This window comes from Schistocerca piceifrons, chromosome 8 (genome assembly GCF_021461385.2).
Source record: "Schistocerca piceifrons isolate TAMUIC-IGC-003096 chromosome 8, iqSchPice1.1, whole genome shotgun sequence".
Taxonomy (NCBI): Eukaryota; Metazoa; Arthropoda; class Insecta; order Orthoptera; family Acrididae; genus Schistocerca; species Schistocerca piceifrons.
The window spans coordinates 491,813,935-491,833,747 of record NC_060145.1 but is presented as its reverse complement, the minus strand read 5'-3'; the positions used below and the strand labels follow the sequence as shown (position 1 = coordinate 491,833,747).

At 39.5% G+C, this 19,813-nt stretch overlaps 1 protein-coding gene across 4 annotated transcripts in view; it reads left to right on the top strand.

Annotated features, from left to right (window-relative positions):
* LOC124712506 (tau-tubulin kinase homolog Asator) overlaps positions 1-19,813 on the top strand; it is a 625,336-nt gene that overhangs the window by 531,247 nt on the left and 74,276 nt on the right. For all 4 annotated transcript variants that reach the window (XM_047242811.1, XM_047242808.1, XM_047242809.1 and 1 more), the window contains 3 exons: positions 2,933-3,187; positions 11,991-12,174; positions 14,441-14,872. In XM_047242811.1, the coding sequence (XP_047098767.1) occupies positions 2,933-3,187; positions 11,991-12,174; positions 14,441-14,872 (871 nt within the window). The remainder of the gene's footprint in view (positions 1-2,932; positions 3,188-11,990; positions 12,175-14,440; positions 14,873-19,813) is intronic.

Genomic DNA, 19,813 nt, shown 5'->3' with positions numbered 1-19,813 from the left:
ATGTACGACAAATGTCTCCATTAGGACAGTACAGCAAAATTTGGCATTAATGGTCTATGGCAACAGATGACCGACGCAAGTGCCTTTGCTAACAGCACATCACCTGCAGTACCTCTCCTGGGCTTGTGACATTACCAGCTGGACCCTAGCCGATTGGAAAACTGTGGCCTGGTTGGATGAATCTCAATTTCAGTTGGTGAGAGCTGATGGTAAGGTTCAAGTGTGGTGCACACACTCCATGAAGCCATTGGCTCAGGTTGTCAACAAGGCATTGTGTAAGCTGTTGGTGGCTCCATAAAGGTGTGGGCTGTGTTTACATAATGGACTGGGTCATTGAGTATAAATTGTTATGTTTGGCTACTTGGAGACTGCAGCCGTTCATGGACTTCATGTTCCCAAACAATGATGGAATTTTTATGGATGACAATGTGGCATGTCACCAGGCCACAATTCTTCGGGATTTGTTTGAAAAACATTCTGGACAGTGTGAATGAATGATTTGGGAGCCCAGATTGCCTGACATAAATCCCGTGAAATATTTATGGCATATAAAAGAGAGGTTATTTCATGCAGGCAACATTTTCACAATTATGGACGGCTATAGAGGCAGCATGGCTCAGTATTTCTGTGAGACACTTCCAACGACATGTTGAGTTGCTGCACTATGCTGGGCAATAGGAGGTCTGACACGATATAAGGAGATATCCTGTGACATTTGTCATATCAGTGTGTACGACTTCCACTTACCTCCCCAGTTGCCTGTATACCAAAATCCACTTCTCTAGCTGTATATCAAAATCAACTTCCCTAGCTGCAGCCTGTATGTTCTCAAAGATATCCAGCTATTAATTTTCCACCAGTCCAGTAATCATTGCTATCCAGACCTTCCAGGCTTCTGTTCCAGAATCGTCTGCTCGTGATCCGAGTAAAAGTGTGCAGTCAGTACCAAAAGCGTCAGTGACTGTGTGAGGTCTGTATGTGTTTACTCTCTGATGGAGGACATCATCCGAGACCTCAGTTTGTAATTGTCCTATTCTGTATGTGTCCACCTCCTGCTAAACATTGCTTCATTGATATGGTAATGGAAAGTCCTGGCAGAAAGTAAATAATTTAGGGGTAAAGGTAACTACTCACCAAATAGTAAAGGCATTTCAAAATTGTCCCTCGCCGACTGTTGACTGCTTTTTCCCAGATTGGTAATAAACTAAAAAATGATGTAGAATACCACCAATGAAAAGAATACTTACTAATAGTAATAGCTGAGAGAGACCCCCACATATCACATCTAAAGTTTCTAATCTGTGGGCCGTTCAGTAATTTGAGTCCGTTATTTTGAAATAGTCTTCCTGAGCAATAAGGGAAGGTCAGTAATTTTCAGAATTGGTAGTGATGACTACCACTCTTATCTTGTGGCTAGCCACACTTAAATACTTACAGTAATTGAATACTATGTAATTCAGAGCTTTATTCACTGATTTAGTTCAAGTTTTTCAGAAAGATTAAAACTGTGATAAACTGCAAGAAACCTGTAAGAAGAAAACTGCCAGTTCTGAAGTGATTATCCTGAAATTATATTGGGCAAAGTAGTAGTTAACACATTCTTCATATGTACACCTGTAGTTTCTGTCCCCCAATGTTATTTATAATCCGTCTTGATTGCAAAAAATGTTTATTCAAATGACCAGTTTTGGTTCCTCTAGAACCATCTTCAGATCTGCATTTTTGGTTACAGGAGTAACCTGTCCATAGACAGCAACCTAAAGAGAAGTTGTCATGAACGTGGAACAAATAAGTATAACAGACAGGCAGCTGTTAGAAATGAAAATTATATATTCTCATTAAACAATGAAAAATCCAGGATGAAATGTAACAATATGAAAAGGATAGTTTCTATTACCCATATAACGGAGATGCTGAGTTGCAGATAGGTGCAACAAAAAAGTGTGTCAGAAAGTGAGCTTTCGGCCAGCAAGGCCTTTGTCAGAAATAGACAACTAACACACTCTCTCTCTCTCTCTCTCTCTCTCTCTCTCTCTCTCTCTCTCTCTCTCTCTCTCTCTCTCTACTGAAGCAAATGCATCACGTGTGTGTGTGTGTGTGTGTGTGTGTGTGTGTGTGTGTGTGTGAGAGAGAGAGAGAGAGAGAGAGAGAGAGAGAGTCCTTGTTGGCCGAAAGCTCACTTCCTGACAATCTTTTTGTTGCGCCTACTATTGTGACTCAGCATCTCTGCTATATGGTGAGTACATTCTCATTACATTGATACAAACTATCTCAATTTCTTGCATTATGTCTGATGGGTGCTAGAAAACTTTCTTGCACCAGACTGTAGAACCATAATTGGGCCCTATATGAGGAGACAAAGTCTTCATGAAAATTGTTTTTGTTTCTTGTATTGTAGTTGTAAGATATGTGGTTAGATTGAAATTGATTTTTATACTTTATCAACCAAAAAAAAAGTACAGTGACGGCGCATATGTTTTGGAAAGTAAGTGCACACACTTACATTCCAAACTGTTTGAAGATACCTCTGCAAGATGGGCTTTTATCAAAATAAGCTTATTTTCTGTCTTTCAGACACTGTGTTTGTATTGTTTTAAACTGAGTGGTTTTGGGCAATTTCACCCATCTTCGTATCATTTTTTCATAGTTAGAGAGTAACCAGTCTTGAAAGAACTTTGATTTCAACTGGACCTCATGATGTTTTTGTCCTGTGTTAATGAATACCCTGACTAATTTCACATCTCTGAATGTTTCCTATTTGATGGGATCTGCAGAACATGATGAATGAATGAATAAATGAGTGAATGAATGAAAGCTGAATGAGATGAATACTTGAAGTAATGAAACAATTCAAAGTTGAAATACTATTGATAATTCTATTCTGTACTAGTTTGTTTTTGAATTTTTTGTGTACATTGTATTTATTTTTCAGATGCTGATTGGCCTGTTCGAACGGTGTATGAAGCGTCGTGGAGTGAAGGAAACGGATCCTTATGACTGGGAGAAGGTGCCAGTGCCAGACACGATCCCGCCACAGATATCCAACACGCCGGCAATCGTGTCACGGCCCCAGACGACCGGCCAGACTGCTCCCCGCATTACTGACAACATGCTGGAAGATAACCTCATCACCAGCCTCGACAATAATCAGGAGAACATTGAACCAGACAACAGGAGGGAGCTTGAGGTGAACATACACCCTTGTGGCCAGCAACTGTGCTCCTACTATTACAGTTTGATCAGTTTAGAGGAGTAGCTAGACCTGTGATATGCTTACGGTTCCTGCTGTGATGACCTTACCTGTAGTTGTGAGGCGTCTTGTGTACTGCCATCTCTGTTTTGAATTTTCCAGTGTTGTTATGTAGTCTATAAATAAATATGAGGGCCTTTCAAATGTGTTTTCCCAGCTTTAGTAGTTGCTTTAATGACCTCTGTTCTTATGCTTGCAAAATTTGCAAAACTGTAGATCCTGTAGCTATAGTGATGTATATCCATTTCTGGTTGTTTTCTTTTCATAACATGAGTAGTGTTTTCCACCTATGATTATCTGTCTGCAAAACAGTATAGTTATGTCACTGTCACTGTATTATTACTTTCATAACATGTGCACAACCCTTTAACACTTTTTCTCTACTGTCAGATCAGTATACTTTTATTTTTCATCTTAGATCTTTGAAAATGACTTTTTACTGTGCCTGTTTAATGCCATTAGCATTATGTATAGTTTTTTTCTCCCGTGTTTTTAGGGTTTTAATTACTTTTTGTACCTTCTCTTTTCTTGAAATTCCATATATCTTTGAGAGCAATTAACTGTCTTCCATCCATTTATTTCTTGTTTCAGTTCTTGTACGCAGAGGGCATTTCTATTCTACTATTATTGAATACACTCTGCTGTATATAAATAACATTGTCCCCATTTATTTTGCATTTCGTTTATTAACCTGCATTTTAAATTGCAGAAGTAGCTAAGATATTATATTTATTTATTTTTGAGACTATTTCTACCTTATGTGAATATTTAACTTGCCTAGTCTGCCAAAGATGACCATCCTGAAAGATGTTTTTCAAATATTGTGGTAAGTGTTGTGCACATAAGGAAAGTAAGTTTTCTCACTTGCAAAGAAAAGTGTTCAGATTATGAACATGTCTTTTTGTTATCACTTGCTTTGTTCTCATTTGCTTTGTTCTCATAAGGCTAGCATGTCACCTACAATATTTTTGATAACTGACCTTTCTTATTTTGGAATTTTGTAACAGCTGTTATATGTATGTGGAATTCCTGTAATGTGACTGACATCAGAAAGTTATTAGTTGTCTTTCTGCTTTTCAGTGTATTGTTTGTTTACTGTATTACTGGGAAAGAAAGGAGTTGCATAATGTGATGCTGTAAATGGTTAATGCTTTTGGCTCTTTGTAATGGATGCGCTTTTGGCTCTTTGTAATGGATGTTGTGAAACATGCGGAATGTAGTAGTTAGGAATCATACCGATGCAACGAAAAGCACACCATGCTTTTCAGTTAGCCATTAATTTGTAAATGCTTCTTTGAGGTATAGCATAAATGCTGAAATTTTGGTAGAACATAAAAAGCCGAAGACATACTGCTATCACAGTTTGGGACAATATTGTTTAGTGCTCTTTACATCATCTGGTTTTATTATTATTATTATTATTATCAAGAGCACATAATGCCTTCAAAGCTGTTTCCATTGTTATGGTAATTTGTTGGTTTTTGTTACTCTCTGAGTTAATGTCAAGTGTCTTTCAAGATGCATATTGGATATTATCATGGCTGAAGAAGAGTAATTGTATGTAATGTAAGTAAATTTGGCATATTTTGTTGATTCAATAAGTGTGTGTCATGCTGCAAGCCTCAAATACTCCATTACTTTCAGTGTGTACAGTTGTGTTATATATTTTCCATAAGACATATTTGAAGAAAAGTTCAGAGAAAGACAGTTGATAATGCATAAAAATCTCATGCTATTCTGAAACAATTATGAGTTAAATATTGTAAAAAGAAGTTACCATTTTTATCTCCTTGTGAGCAATTACAAGTATGCATATATCCTGGAAATCTTTTGTTTTTGCGTACCTACTGATCAGTTTCGACGTGATAAATGACATATCTGCAGACAGATAAAAGTATATCAGATAATGTAACAATACAAAAGAAGGAAAGTTGCTACTCACCATATAGCGGAGATGCTGAGTTGCGATAGGCAAAATAAAAAGATTCACACAATCATAGCTTTCGGCCATTAAGGCCTTTGTCAGCAGTACACACACACACACACACACACACACACACACACACACGCACACGCACACGCACACAACTTGCACACACATCTGCAGTCTCAGAGACCTGAAACTACACTGTGAGCAGCAGCATGATGGGAGTGGCAACTGGGTGGGGGTAAGGAGGAGGCTGGGGCAGGGAGGGGGAGGGATAGTATGTTGGGAGTGGCGGACAGTGAAATGTTGACTGCAGACGTGTGTGCAAGTTGCGTTTGCGTGCGTGCGTGCGTGTGTGTGTGTGTGTGTGTGTGTGTGTGTGTGTGTGTGTGTGTGTGTCTACTGCTGAAAAAGGCCTTAATGGCCGAAAGCTGTAATTGTGTGTGAATCTTTTTGTTGTGCCTATCGCGACTCAGCATCTCCGCTATATGGTGAGTAGCAACTCTCCTTCTCTAGTATTGTTACAATCCATTCTGGATTTTCCATTGTTTGATGTATCAGATAATGTTGAGAGGGGGAGGAGAAGAAAGAACTAAACCAGCCAAAAATAGGTTTGCATATGAGATTTTACTGATAAACTGTGAAAACTACATGTATATCAGAGTTCTTAGTTTTTCATAATTTTCAGGAAGGATTCTAGCAGATCTTGGACATTAACAGAAAAATAAATTTCAGAACAGAAATTTGGTGATGGTCATGGTCAGTGTGGCATGCGTACAGATAAGCTGTGGAACACACTTCAAAAGCCATATTATTTTGATATGTCTAGATAGTTTTTAATTCACATTACATTTCAGTGATGAAAGTAGGATATTTGAATGAAGGATTAAAATTGGGAGCAGTGTTGGTCATTTGAAATAAGTGTGTAAATTTCATATATGAGACAGTCAGGCAGAGAAGAGTAAAAAGAGTTAGTAAGAATTACATAAACAAGTGCAAACAGACAGATACTTTAATATAATTGCTATATAACACAGAAATACTTATTAAAAAGTAAAAGAATGATACATGATGTATGTTCTGCTAGCCAGTTACACACCAGATATGTTGGTAATGGAGAAAATAATTAATTGAAAGATACAGGAGAGCAATTTGGAACTGATAACAGACTGATTACAAAATGGAGTAACAAATTGTGTACAACAGATACAGTGAAAAGAGTGGATGAGTATATGCCAGAATTGGAAAAATAAAAAAGAAAAAAAAACAATGGAAAGATGGAGACAAAAAATAAGATAAACATTAAGTTGAGGCAAGTTCATTCAGGTACTGAAATGTCGTAGGGGATAGTGATGAAAATGTTTATCACATAACTTAATGAAGAAAAAATTCACATTGTAACTTAGAAAAAATTTCTTTTAAAACAGTTATGTGCTGATAGGATGATCATATAGAACATGAAAACATACTCAAACTATAATTACTGTAATTTTAACAGGTAGAAATGTTTCCATAAAAAAAAGTCTTTCACCCTAAGAAAGAAAACAGAAAAATAATTAGGAAATTGCTAGGAAGAATTAATGCAAAACAACCTAGGAATCATTACATACATCAGGGTGGTGCTGTAATATATTTGGTGAAACAAGAATAATATGAGTAAATCAAATAGAGTTACAGCAAACAGTATAATTTGTGGGGACTATTTTGTGCCATTAATTCTCAAAAATACATCATATAAATGTGCTGTGATTACAAACAGCGAGAACTTTAGTACGCTATGTAAATATTATACTCTCCATGAGTTTTTCCAAAAGACTATGCAATCACAGTTTCACTTTGTAAATGATTAAACTGTCCAGACTTTATTTGTTGGTGGTTTCGAGAAATTATGCACTTTGAGGTAATTGTGAATTATTGAGAGAATGATATGCCTCCAGGAATTATACTGACAAAATTTATCTTTAAAACAAGACATATTGATGCGTATAGCATGTGACTACATTCATAACCATATCAACCTCTAAAAGACATGTTCTCATGTACAGTACATTAGAAGCAAACTCAGTAAGAAAACATTAACGTATGCCACACTGTTGATTTGTTCACTATCTCAATAATATCAGAAAATGATAAATTTTATTTTGCAATGACATTCATTAAGCATGAAGAAGAGCATAAATTTCCAACACAGACATTCAGACATTGGTCCTCTGTAACTAGTTTCCCTTTCTTGGTTGTGTCTCTTAGATTATGTACTCTCGCATTTACAATTTTGATACTGTCTTTCCCTTCTCTGGTTTTGCGACATGAAAAATTACTTACTTATATTATTTACTAGGCATCTGTGCTCCAACCCTCAATTTGCACCAGGGAAAAAAAAGCAAGTCTCTCCTCATATTGTGCTGCAGTGTACTCTTGAGGGATATCTTCCCCTGAGTTTTAGTGGAGCACAAGTCCATAGGACTGTGCCCCCAGTATACCTGCAATGTCTTATGATTTGACTACTTACATACAATTGCCTTCAATCTCACACTGCTAGAAAATAATACAAAAAGCATATCTAATAAATTATCGACAGAAATCCTGGCCAGTGCTTACCATCAGTAGGCGAAGTGTGTAATACTGCTGATACAGACACCTAAAATCAAAAGTGACACACTATATAGCTTTCGGAACTAATAATTCTTTTCTCAGGTGGGAGAGAGGTGTAGGTTACTACAGATTGTAAAGGATGTGCAGATCATTGAGATGCGAGGATGAGAGGAATCCGTCTGCAGTGAGATTAGTGTAGACAAAGATGGAGGAGGGAAGATTGGCCTTCCCTTTCTTTGTTGCCTACAGTAACCTATCCTAGTCTGCTACCCTAGGAAGGAACTACTAGATCCAAAAGCTGGATGGTGTGTCTCACTTCCTTTTACATGTCTGTCAGTAGTGTTGCACATTTCAGCAATTCTGTCTAATGAGTTCTTAAAATACAGTGTGCCCGAGAAGTTCCTAACAGTTTCTTTGAAGGAGCACTTGAATTCGAATGAAGTGTTTACAATATGGATGTAATGTGGAGGAAAACACTATAATTTGATGTAATCACAGCCGTTTAACACAATTGCTCTCTATATCTGAGCAGAATGGGAATTAAACTCCAGGGAGAAGAAATAAACTTTAAACTTTTAAGTTTGCCGATGACATTTTAATACTGTCAAAGACAGCAAAGGATTGGAAGAGCAGGTGAACAGAATGCACAGTGTCTTGAAAGGAGGATATAAGATGAACATCAACAAAAGCAAAATGAGGATAATGGAATGTAGTCGAATTCAGTCTGGTTATGTTTAAGAAATTAGATTAGGAAATGAGACACTTCAAGTAGTAGATGAGTTTTGCTATTTGGGAAGCAAAATAACTGATGATGGGCAAAGTAGGGAGGATATAAAATATAGACTGGCAATAGCAAGAAAAATGTTCCTGAAGAAGAGAAATTTGTTAACATAGAGTATAGATTTAAGTGTCATGAGGTCCTTCCCAAAAATATTTGTAAGGAGTGTAGCCATGTGTGGAGGTGAAACATGGATGATAAACATTGTAGACAAGAAGAGAATAGAAGCATTTGAGATGTGGTGCTACAAAAGAATGCTGAAGATTAGGTGGGTAGATCACGTAACTAATGAGGAGGTACTAAATAGATACAGTTGGGGAGAAAAGAAATTTTTGGTACAACCCGACGACAAGAAGGGATTGGTTGGTAGGATGCATTCTGAGGCATCAAGTGATCATTGATTTAGTACTGAAGGGAAGTGTGTATGTATGTGTGTGTGTGTGTGGGGGGGGGGGGGGGGGGGGGTGAAATCATAGAGAGAGACAAAGAGATGAATACTGTAAGCAAATTCGGAAGGATGCAGGGTGCAGTAGTTACTTGGAGATGAATAGGCTTGCACAGGATAGAGTAGCACGGAGAGCTGCATCAAACTAGTCTTTACACTGAAGAGGACGACAACAACAACAACAACTGAGCAGACTTGCTTTCTCCCCTCGGTGCACCCAAAAATACCGATTTCTGGGGTAGTTGTAAACATCACTGCCAAAATGCATTCATGGGGGTGCTGCAAATCCCTAATCTTCACCATTTACACCTGACTCCTAATGTGACACCTTTTGAAGAAGTCCAAGGATGTGACATCGAGCGAGCGTGCTGCCTGTAACCATGGCAATCCTTGTCAGATCTGGTATCCTGGAAATGTCTCATCGAAGTAAATATGCGCAATGTGTATGGAGTTTAGTAGGGTGCAGTTCTATTGAAACACCACCAAATCTAGAATGTTGTCAGCAAACCATTTGGACTACGGGAACTGCACGGGCACATCTAGGTGCGATGTTGATGTGACTGTTGCTTTGGCAAAGAAAAATGGATCCTAAACACAGTGTCAGGTGAGGCCCAGCCATACATTTACCTTTCGAGTGTTACATTCCAGTTCTGTGGCGATGTGTGGCTCTATTGGCCTGTATCCTGCTGTTGTGGTGATTGACGAGGCCGTGGGTGCGAAAGATAGCCCCAGCACTGAACAAACACTCATTGTTTACTGTCTCAATTTAGTCATGGCATGTGGGCATGCATGCCACACAGTGCTTAGGTTTATTTGTGACAAGCCTTTTTGTACTGTATGGTGTGGAAGTTTTGCTAGACAATAAATTTTGGGATGCCACATTCTCAGCCGAGACACCGTGTCATCGCTTTTGGTCTCTGCTCAATAGCCTGTCATATGGTCGCTACAGTTCCCAGTGACACTGCACCACACAGTACATTTATCATCACAAACCTTTTCAGTTTGCTGGAACTTACTGACCGAACACTAATGGTTGTTCGTGGCCAGGCTTCTGTGTAGAAATATCGATAAAACCTTCTTGAAGCTGAGTATAGGACAGTCCATTAAGTTGCCAAGTATGATGGTGATTCATTATGTGGTCCACAGCTTTTTTAGATTACTTGTAATAAAGAGACAAAAACATAGTGTTGTCCCAGTAGCCCTGTATGTATATACGTGAATGAAACACAACACTAATTTTCCAGTTTCAGGTGTAAGCTCTAAACTACAAAGTATGTGCTGACTGGCAACTGAAATGTCTGTTTTGAGAGGTGCTTAGTCTGTAATGATATTATCCAGAATTATTTGATAGGTGTGTGTTTACTGATCGAAGAGCTAAATCTTTTTGCCTTACCTCCAGTATTTTTCTCAATTTTTAATAACACAGAACATACTATATCAGTTGCGGAAACAGGTTTCCAGAAATTACACAATTAATAATCCACCATGTATACTAAATTACTCAATAACATATCTAAAAAGAAAGATGATGAAACTTACCAAACAAAAGCGCTGGCAGGTCGATAGACACACAAACAAACACAAACATACACACAAAATTCTAGCTTTCGCAACCAATGGTTGCCTCGTCAGGAAAGAGGGAAGGAGAAGGAAAGACAAAAGGATATGGGTTTTAAGGGAGAGGGTAAGGAGTCATTCCAATCCCGGGAGCGGAAAGACTTCTTTCCGCTCCCGGGATTGGAATGACTCCTTACCCTCTCCCTTAAAACCCATATCCTTTTGTCTTTCCTTCTCCTTCCCTCTTTCCTGACGAGGCAACCATTGGTTGCGAAAGCTAGAATTTTGTGTGTATGTTTGTGTTTGTTTGTGTGTCTATCGACCTGCCAGCGCTTTTGTTTGGTAAGTTTCATCATCTTTCTTTTTAGATATATTTTTCCCACGTGGAATGTTTCCCTCTATTATATTCATATCATAAATTACTCAATAAATTTCATACTGCCCATTTGATGACTTATTTATTATGAATACCCAACTGTCAGGTGTTTCCTATAACATAAGAATTTTAATATCCTCCTCTCCAAATGTGAAACATTTCACAATGCGCATATGACTTACTGTACCTGTAGGCTATAATATCACTCCATTACTGACACGTGGTACCATGTATATTACAGCTAAACAGTGATGACTAAAATTCTTTGCCAGCTAAAGGAATGAAAATTTATTTATGGAATATTTATAGAATTTGACTCTGCTCAGCTGTGGCTTGTTGCTGTTTCACATGAGCTTACTGTATCCTCTGTAACACCTATTAATATGTTACTTACATTACTTGAAATATGAAAATGATTTTGTGTGCCAGATGGAAGTTATGTGTATTAAATGGACTAAATTATTGTTATAGTTGTCATGGCTGTTGAAGCCTTCCAGTGTTAAAACTTTTTCAGTCTAGGACCTTCCTACATAACATACTTCAAAATTTCTTTAAATGTAAAAAAGGTATATATGTTTCCACTTTCAGATGAACATAATTGAATATTTCAGTTTTAAAATCACGTAGGGGAAATGAGTGGGAGAGAACTATTGTGTATGGTTTTCTGTAGGTCTGTGGATTTCCCTCTCACATCTTTCAATCTCCTTTGGTTCCTACAATTCATAAAAATAATATCTAATGCAAGATATGGCTTATAAAGCTTCTTTAGTGGAGAACAAGGTCTCTTGGCCCTAATTACACTCTATTGTCTGCCCATGTGCATTTTGAAGTGTAAATTTCACTTCGAACTTTAAGACCTCATAATTTGAGACAAGGAACACCTAGACATATTATAAGTAGGCACACAGTGTGAGCCCATGTCCTAACTTGAATGACTGGTTAATTTTAGTAGTTATGGAAAGTAACTAATTGCATGAAATAAACTATATATTTGTCTGAATGTTTAATGAACAGCTTACATCAATGAACAAGTATAATAATTTTATTTCTGTCTTTGTTAAACAGGCACAGCTCGATTATGAAGGTGTATGTCGACGAAGGCGTCACTTGCACGGAGAGCAGACATCTCCTCTAGTAACGGAGACAAATAGAGAGCGTGATAAGTTGGTAATAGACAAGAACTGTAATGCAACATTGGCTGCTAATCAGGCAATGAACCAAGGTGCTGACACAAATATGGCAGTACAAGGTGTGTAACTAATTTGTGCTGAGATATACATTACTGGCCATTAAAATTGCTACACCAAGAAGAAGTGCAGATGATAAATGGGTATTCATTGGACAAATATATTATACTAGAACTGACATGTGAGTACATTTTCACGCAATAGATCCTGAGAAATCAGTACCCAGAACAACCACCTCTGGCCGTAATAATGGCCTTGATACGCCTGGGCATTGAGTCAAACAGAGTTTGGACGGCGTGTACAGGTACAACTGCCCAAGCAGCTTCAACACGATACCACAGTTCATCAAGAGTAGTGACTGGTGTATTGTGACGAGCCAGTTGCTCAGCCACCATTGACCAGACGATTCCGATTGGTGAGAGATCTGGAGAATGTGTTGGCCATGGCAGCAGTCGAACATTTTCTGTATCCAGAAAGGCCTGTACAGGACCTGCAACACACAGTCGTACATTATCCTGCTGAAATGTAGGGTTTCGCAGGAATTGAATGAAGGGTAGAGCCACGAGTCGTAACACATCTGAAATGTAATGTCCACTGTTCAAAGTGCCGTCAATGCGAACAAGAGGTGACTGAGATGTGTAACCAATGGTACCCCATACCATCACACCGGGGTGATACGCCAGTATGGTGATGATGCATACAGGATTCCAATGTGCGTTAACTGCAATGACACCAAACATGAATGCGACGATCATGATGCTGTAAACAGAACCTGGATTCATCCAAAAAAATGACGTTTTGCCATTCGTGCATCCAGGTTTGTCGTTGAGCACACCATTGCAGGTGCTCCTGTCTGTGATGCAGTGTCAAGGGTAACTGCAGCCATGGTCTCCGAGCTGATAGTCCATGCCGCTGCAAACGTCATCGAAATGTTCGTGCAGATGGTTGTTGTCTTGCAAACGTCCGCATCTGTTGACTCAGGGATCGAGATGTGGCTGCACGATCCATTACAGCCATGTGGATAAGATGCCTGTCATCTCGACTGCTAGTGATACGAGGCCGTTGGGATCCAGCACGGCATTCCGTATTACTCTCCTGAACCCACCGATTCCATTGAATCTCGACCAATGCGAGCAGCAATGTCGTGATACGATAAACTGCAACCGCAATCACGATAGGCTACAATCCGACCTTTATCAAAGTTGGAAACGTGATAGTACCCATTTCTCCTCCTTACACGAGGCATCACAACAACGTTTCACCAGGCAACGTTGGTCAACTGCTGTTTGTGTATGAGGAATCGGTTGGAAACTTTCTGCATGTCAGCACGTTGTAGGTGCCACCACCGGCGCCAACCTCGTGTGAATGCTCTGAAGAGCTAACCATTTGTATATCGCAGCATTTTCTTCCTGTCGGTTAAATTTCACATCTGTAGCACATCTTCGTGGGGTAGGAATTTTAATGGCCAGTAGTGTGTTACTAAGATGCTGAATGTAATAGTTCTGTTTTCAGTTTTATGTCAAGAAACATTGCAATTTAAGAGGAATTTTCCAGGCAGTTGGGCTCCTCTCATTGTAAAATATGATAGTAAGCAGAACAGGCTATGGTTCGTGTATGTCCTTTCTGAAAGAAGTTTCCTCTGGCTCTGGCTCTGGCTCTGGCTCTGTGTGCACATATGTACTGGACTATCGTAAAAGTCCTTCCATTCAACTCAAATAATTTTCCAAACTATTTTTTTCTTCCTCTTCTCACTTCTGTTTCCTCAGTTCATAAGTTGCAATGTGGTACAGAGAGAGACATCAATGTTTGAGTTTAATATGGACACATGAACAGAGTTAATGATACTCAGATTGGCCACAGGTGATATTTATAGATTACCCATTGTGTAAACTTAGTCATTTACATTTTCTCAATAATATTTCCTAGCCCATTCAAGAACTTACTCATATATGGGAGGACGATGGCTCAAATCTGCATCTGGCCATCCATATTTAGGTTTTCCGTGATTTCTCTATGTGGCTCCTTTAAAAGGGCACAGCCAATTTCCTACCCCATCATTGAAACAGTCTGAGCTTGTGCTCTGCCTCTAATGACCTCAATGTTGAGGCCATTAGACTTTCCTTTAAGATGACAATGGCCAAAAACCTAATGCAAATCATAAGTTATTCGCTCGCACTTTCTATATCTTTCAAAAAAACACTTGATGAGATTGTTTTTGATGAATAGCAGATAAATTTCCTTTCAGACTTTTATGGTAAGAATATTCATATGCATTTTTGGGGGAAATGAGTCAACACCTCGTATAATGTTTTTAAATTACATTCACAGCATCTCCAAAGAAGCAGCAACAGAGACGCGCTGTTTCTGTGGCTGCAGCTGATGAGAAGGAGAGGAGGAAGCACCAACAGGAACAGCTCAAACCACAGCAGGACCACGGGCAGCAGCCGGATGCCGCAGAGCACGCGGTTGACTACGAGGGAGATGCAGTCATGGCATCTGCTCGTAGCAACTCTGACACTCAGAAACAGCAGAAACAGGCAGTCACGGTTCCTTCTGGTTCCGCCTCACCTGCAGGCTCAGGTCCACGCACGAGTGGCGGCAGAGTCCGTGTCGTGACTGCTCCTGCCACCTGCGTGCAGGACCTTCCTCCACCGCCGCCTCCACTCGTCCAGACTGCACCCGAGCTGCCCAGCCCCCGCATATCTGCACACCCGACTACTGAGCCTGATGGATCTTATTATGCGTACGACTCGGCTAAAGGTTTGTATCTACTGCTGTGTTGAAATCTTGCCACCAGTGGAATGTTTAAACATAAACACATTTTCTCACCAAACTTCTTACAGCTGTTATGATCAAAGATGTAAACTGACAGAAAATTTGTAATGGAATATACAGGTAAGTATGCCTGTGAGGGTAAAACATTACTCACTAAATAGAAACAGCACTGAGCTTGCAGTTGGCATGTTCTAAAAGACTAACTAGCAGAGCTTTATGCAGAGTTTATTTTGATAGTATTTATCTAATACTTCTAAATAATTTTAACTTTGCACAGACCTCTATCTCCTGTTTATATACTAGATATACTGGGAAAATTGGGATATATCTACGTGGAAGAATTCTACAATGTGTTTACAAAAAAATGATGGTACAAAATGTATATCATTTTTCAACGTATTCTCTTTCCTTTCAAAGCACTGGGTACAGTGGTCACAAGCTTGTGTATTGTTGTCAAGTAGTAGTTTTTTGGTTGGTCACATAGCCACTTTGCACTGCTTTCTTCTTCTCCAGACCCGAGGAAACTCAGTGACTTCGAAAGTGCAAAGCATTGGAAACCCGATGACGTCGGAAAACAGCCTCAAGTGACTCAAACAAATTGAAGTTGGGGAGGCAGTGAAACTTGGGCTGTATCGAGGGTGTTCCAGCAACTCGCAACCCAATTTCATGATGGTTTAAATATTCCTGTGAGCCATGTGTGGGTGCACATTGTGACGTTACCACAAAATAGAAAGGTCATTTAAAAAGTAAAGGATATTTTGTTTTGACATATGACCACATTCCCACCTCCCCACCACCACCACCACCACCACCACCACCACCACCACTGCTGACTAACCACTGACCTTGGTGCTCATCCAATTCAGTTTGGCAGGAGCTATGATCTGATATGGTTGATTACTGCTTAGCTTTGCAATTTTAAAATGTGTAACAAAATTGATGATCCTGCCAAGTGTGAGGTACATAGTGTTATAAGCTTTTAAAATGCACATAAAGTCCAACCCATTGAAATTTATAAATAGATAGCTGAGGTTTATGGTAAAGCGATGAACAAAGTGTCAGTTCAGAATTTGTGTATTGTGTTTAACAGTGAGTGGAACAATCTTCGTGACAAATATCACCTGGGCTGGCCCTCAGTGGTGACTGACAGACTCAAAGCGAGAACTGAAACAAAAGTCCAAGAAGATAGGGGTTTCACAATTAGGGGACTGCAGTGGCCTACTTTAGATGCTTCAATAACATTGCAGCACCATTAGAAATAAGTGACACAGAACTCTGACCGTGGGGTCGTCCTTCTTCACAATAATGCACGTCCATGTGCAGCAGGAGTCATACAGGATTTGATTCAGGAGTTTCAGTGGGAAGTGATTCAACATCTACCACACAGAAGGGATGTAGTCCCAAGTGATTATCACTTATTCTCCAAATTGAAAGTTTTACAACAAGTTACAATGATCAGATATGATGTTGCCCATTTTGAGTGCAACATGGTAGTTCGGTTGTCATTCAGAGTTGGCTGGTCAGTAGTGTAAAGGTACTGTAATATGTGTTTGGTTTCACACTTGAATAATGTTTAGCATTAGCACAAGTGTAGGTAATGTCACCCAAGAATGAATCATTTGAGAATGCGAGGTGTTATCAAAATCTGGTGACACAATTTTGTTACTTTGATTTCAAAACTGTTGTCTACAAAGGCATTAAATAAGCGGTTCCATCTTAGTCTTATTTACTTTCTGTACTTTATCCACCAGCAATTAAATGTTATTAATTACTCAACAAGTTGTTATAAAAAAAGGAGGGGGTGTGTTATCAATTGAGTGAGACAAAGAAGAGAGGCATGGGGACGGTTCTCATAATGTTGTCATGCAACACTTTCTTTATCAACAGACCTCATTGTTTGCTGTGAATTACTGGCTTTAGGATGTTTCCCAACAATTTGTGGCAAGACTCTTTGTTGATAGTAGTTCCTTTTGTCACAGAGTCTTCCAGTACAGAAAATGAGAACCATAACTTTTCCTGCTGACATTAGATCCTTGCATTTTTTTCCTCTTTTTTTCCCCCCTTTGGGGATCCAGAGTATTGCCACTCTATATTCTGGCATTTTGATTATGGGTCATATTTGTAGTGGAAAGCACATACAGCGACCACTACCGTGTGATGGGAACTGTCTTCCCATCAGTCAGGAGGTACTCGAATCCTGACTGGGGTGTCCTGGCTTCAGTTGATAGGGAGACTAGAGGATATTGTGAGGGGCTGCAGCATCATTGAACATAACAGTTCTTTATTATTCTGAGAGACTCGGTGCAGAAACAAGCACATGGCAGAGGATTGCTGTGCTGGCGAGTCACCGACCGTAGCTGCCGGTACTCTAGATACAGCACTGTCACTGACTGTGGTGTATGCCATTACCTTTTGGTGAACCCACATTTCATCACCAGTTTCGGCAGATGTCAGCAAATTTTATTTCAAGTTGTTCAATAAACTGTCTTGTTACTCGTGGCCAGAAACTTTATGGAAGCCGAATTCATAGTTGATGATTCAATAACCAGAATCGTGACTGATGCGTGACCTGTGATGCTCCCATGTTGTTGTTGTTGTTGTTGTGGTCTTCAGTCCTGAGACTGGTTTGATGCAGCTCTCCATGCTATTCTATCCTGTGCAAGCTTCTTCATCTCCCAGTACCTGCTGCAACCTACATCCTTCTGAATCTGCTTAGTGTATTCATCTCTTGGTCTCCCCCTACGATTTTTACCCTCCACGCTGCCTCTAATACTAAATTGGTGATCCCTTGATGCCTCAGAACATGTCCTACCAACTGATCCCTTCTTCTGGTCAAGTTGTGCCACAAACTCCTCTTCTCCCCAATCCTATTCAGTACCTCCTCATTAGTTATGTGATCTACCCATCTAATCTTCAGCATTCTTCTGTAGCACCACATTTCGAAAGCTTCTATTCTCTTCTTGTCCAAACTATTTATCGTCCATGTTTCACTTTCCATACATGGCTACACTCCATACAAATACTTTCAGAAATGACTTCCTCACACTTAAATCTATACTCGATGTTAACAAATTTCTCTTCTTCAGAAACGCTTTCCTTGCCATTGCCAGTCTACATTTTATATCCTCTCTACTTCGACCATCATCAGTTATTTTGCTCCCCAAATAGCAAAACTCCTTTACTACTTTAAGTGTCTCATTTCCTAATCTAATACCCTCAGCATCACCCGACTTAATTCGACTACATTCCATTATCCTCGTTTTGCCTTTGTTGATGTTCATCTTATATCCTCCCTTCAAGACACCATCCATTCCGTTCAACTGCTCTTCCAAGTCCTTTGCTGTCTCGGACAGAATTACAATGTCATCGGCGAATCTCAAAGTTTTTATTTCTTCTCCATGGATTTTAATACCTACTCCGAATTTTTCTTTTGTTTCCTTTACTGCTTGCTCAATATACAGATTGAATAACATCGGGGAGAGGCTACAACCCTGTCTTACTCCCTTCCCAACCACTGCTTCCCTTTCATGTCCCTCGACTCTTATAACTGCCATCTGGTTTCTGTACAAATTGTAAATAGCCTTTCGCTCCCTGTATTTTACCCCTGCCACCTTTAGAATTTGAAGAGAGTATTCCAGTCAACATTGTCAAAAGCTTTCTCTAAGTCTACAAATGCTAGAAACGTAGGTTTGCCTTTCCTTAATCTTTCTTCTAAGATAAGTCATAAGGTCAGTATTGCCTCACGTGTTCCAGAATTTCTACGGAATCCAAACTGATCTTCCCTGAGGTCGGCTTCTACTAGTTTTTCCATTTGTCTGTAAAGAATTCGTGTTAGTATTTTGCAGCTGTGGCTTATTAAACTGATTGTTCGGTAATTCTCACATCTGTCATCACCTGCTTTCTTTGGGATTGGAATTATTATATTCTTCTTGAAGTCTGAGGGTATTTCGCCTGTTTCATACATCTTGCTCACCAGATGGTAGAGTTTTGTCAGGACTGGCTCTCCCAAGGCCGTCAGTAGTTCCAATGGAATGTTGTCTACTCCGGGGGCCTTGTTTCGACTCAGGTCTTTCAGTGCTCTGTCAAACTCTTCACACAGTATCGTAACTCCCATTTCATCTTCGTCTACATCCTCTTCCATTTCCATAATATTGTCCTCAAGTACATCGCCCTTGTATAGACCCTCTATATACTCCTTCCACCTTTCTGCTTTCCCTTCTTTGCTTAGAACTGGGTTTCCATCAGAGCTCTTGATGTTCATACAAGTGGTTCTCTTTTCTCCAAAGGTCTCTTTAATTTTGCTGTAGGCAGTATCTATCTTACCCCTTGTGAGATAAGCCTCTACATCCTTACATTTGTCCTCTAGCCATCCCTGCTTAGCCATTTTGCACTTCCTGTCGATCTCATTTTCGAGACGTTTGTATTCCTTTTTGCCTGCTTCATTTACTGCATTTTTATATTTTCTCCTTTCATCAGTTAAATTCAATATTTCTTCTGTTACCCAAGGATTTCTACTAGCCCTCGTCTTTTTACCTACTTGATCCTCTGCTGCCTTCACTACTTCATCCCTCAAAGCTACCCATTCTTCTTCTACTGTATTTCTTTCCCCCATTCCTGTCAATTGTTCCCTTATGCTCTCCCTGAAACTCTGTACAACCTCTGGTTCTTTCAGTTTATCCAGGTCCCATCTCCTTAAATTCCCACCTTTTTGCAGTTTCTTCAGTTTTAATCTACAGGTCATAACCAATAGATTGTGGTCAGAGTCCGCATCTGCCCCTGGAAATGTCTTACAATTTAAAACCTGGTTCCTAAATCTCTGTCTTACCATTATATAATCTATCTGATACATTTTAGTATCTCCAGGGTTCTTCCATGTATACAACCTTCTATCATGATTCTTAAACCAAGTGTTAGCTATGATTAAGT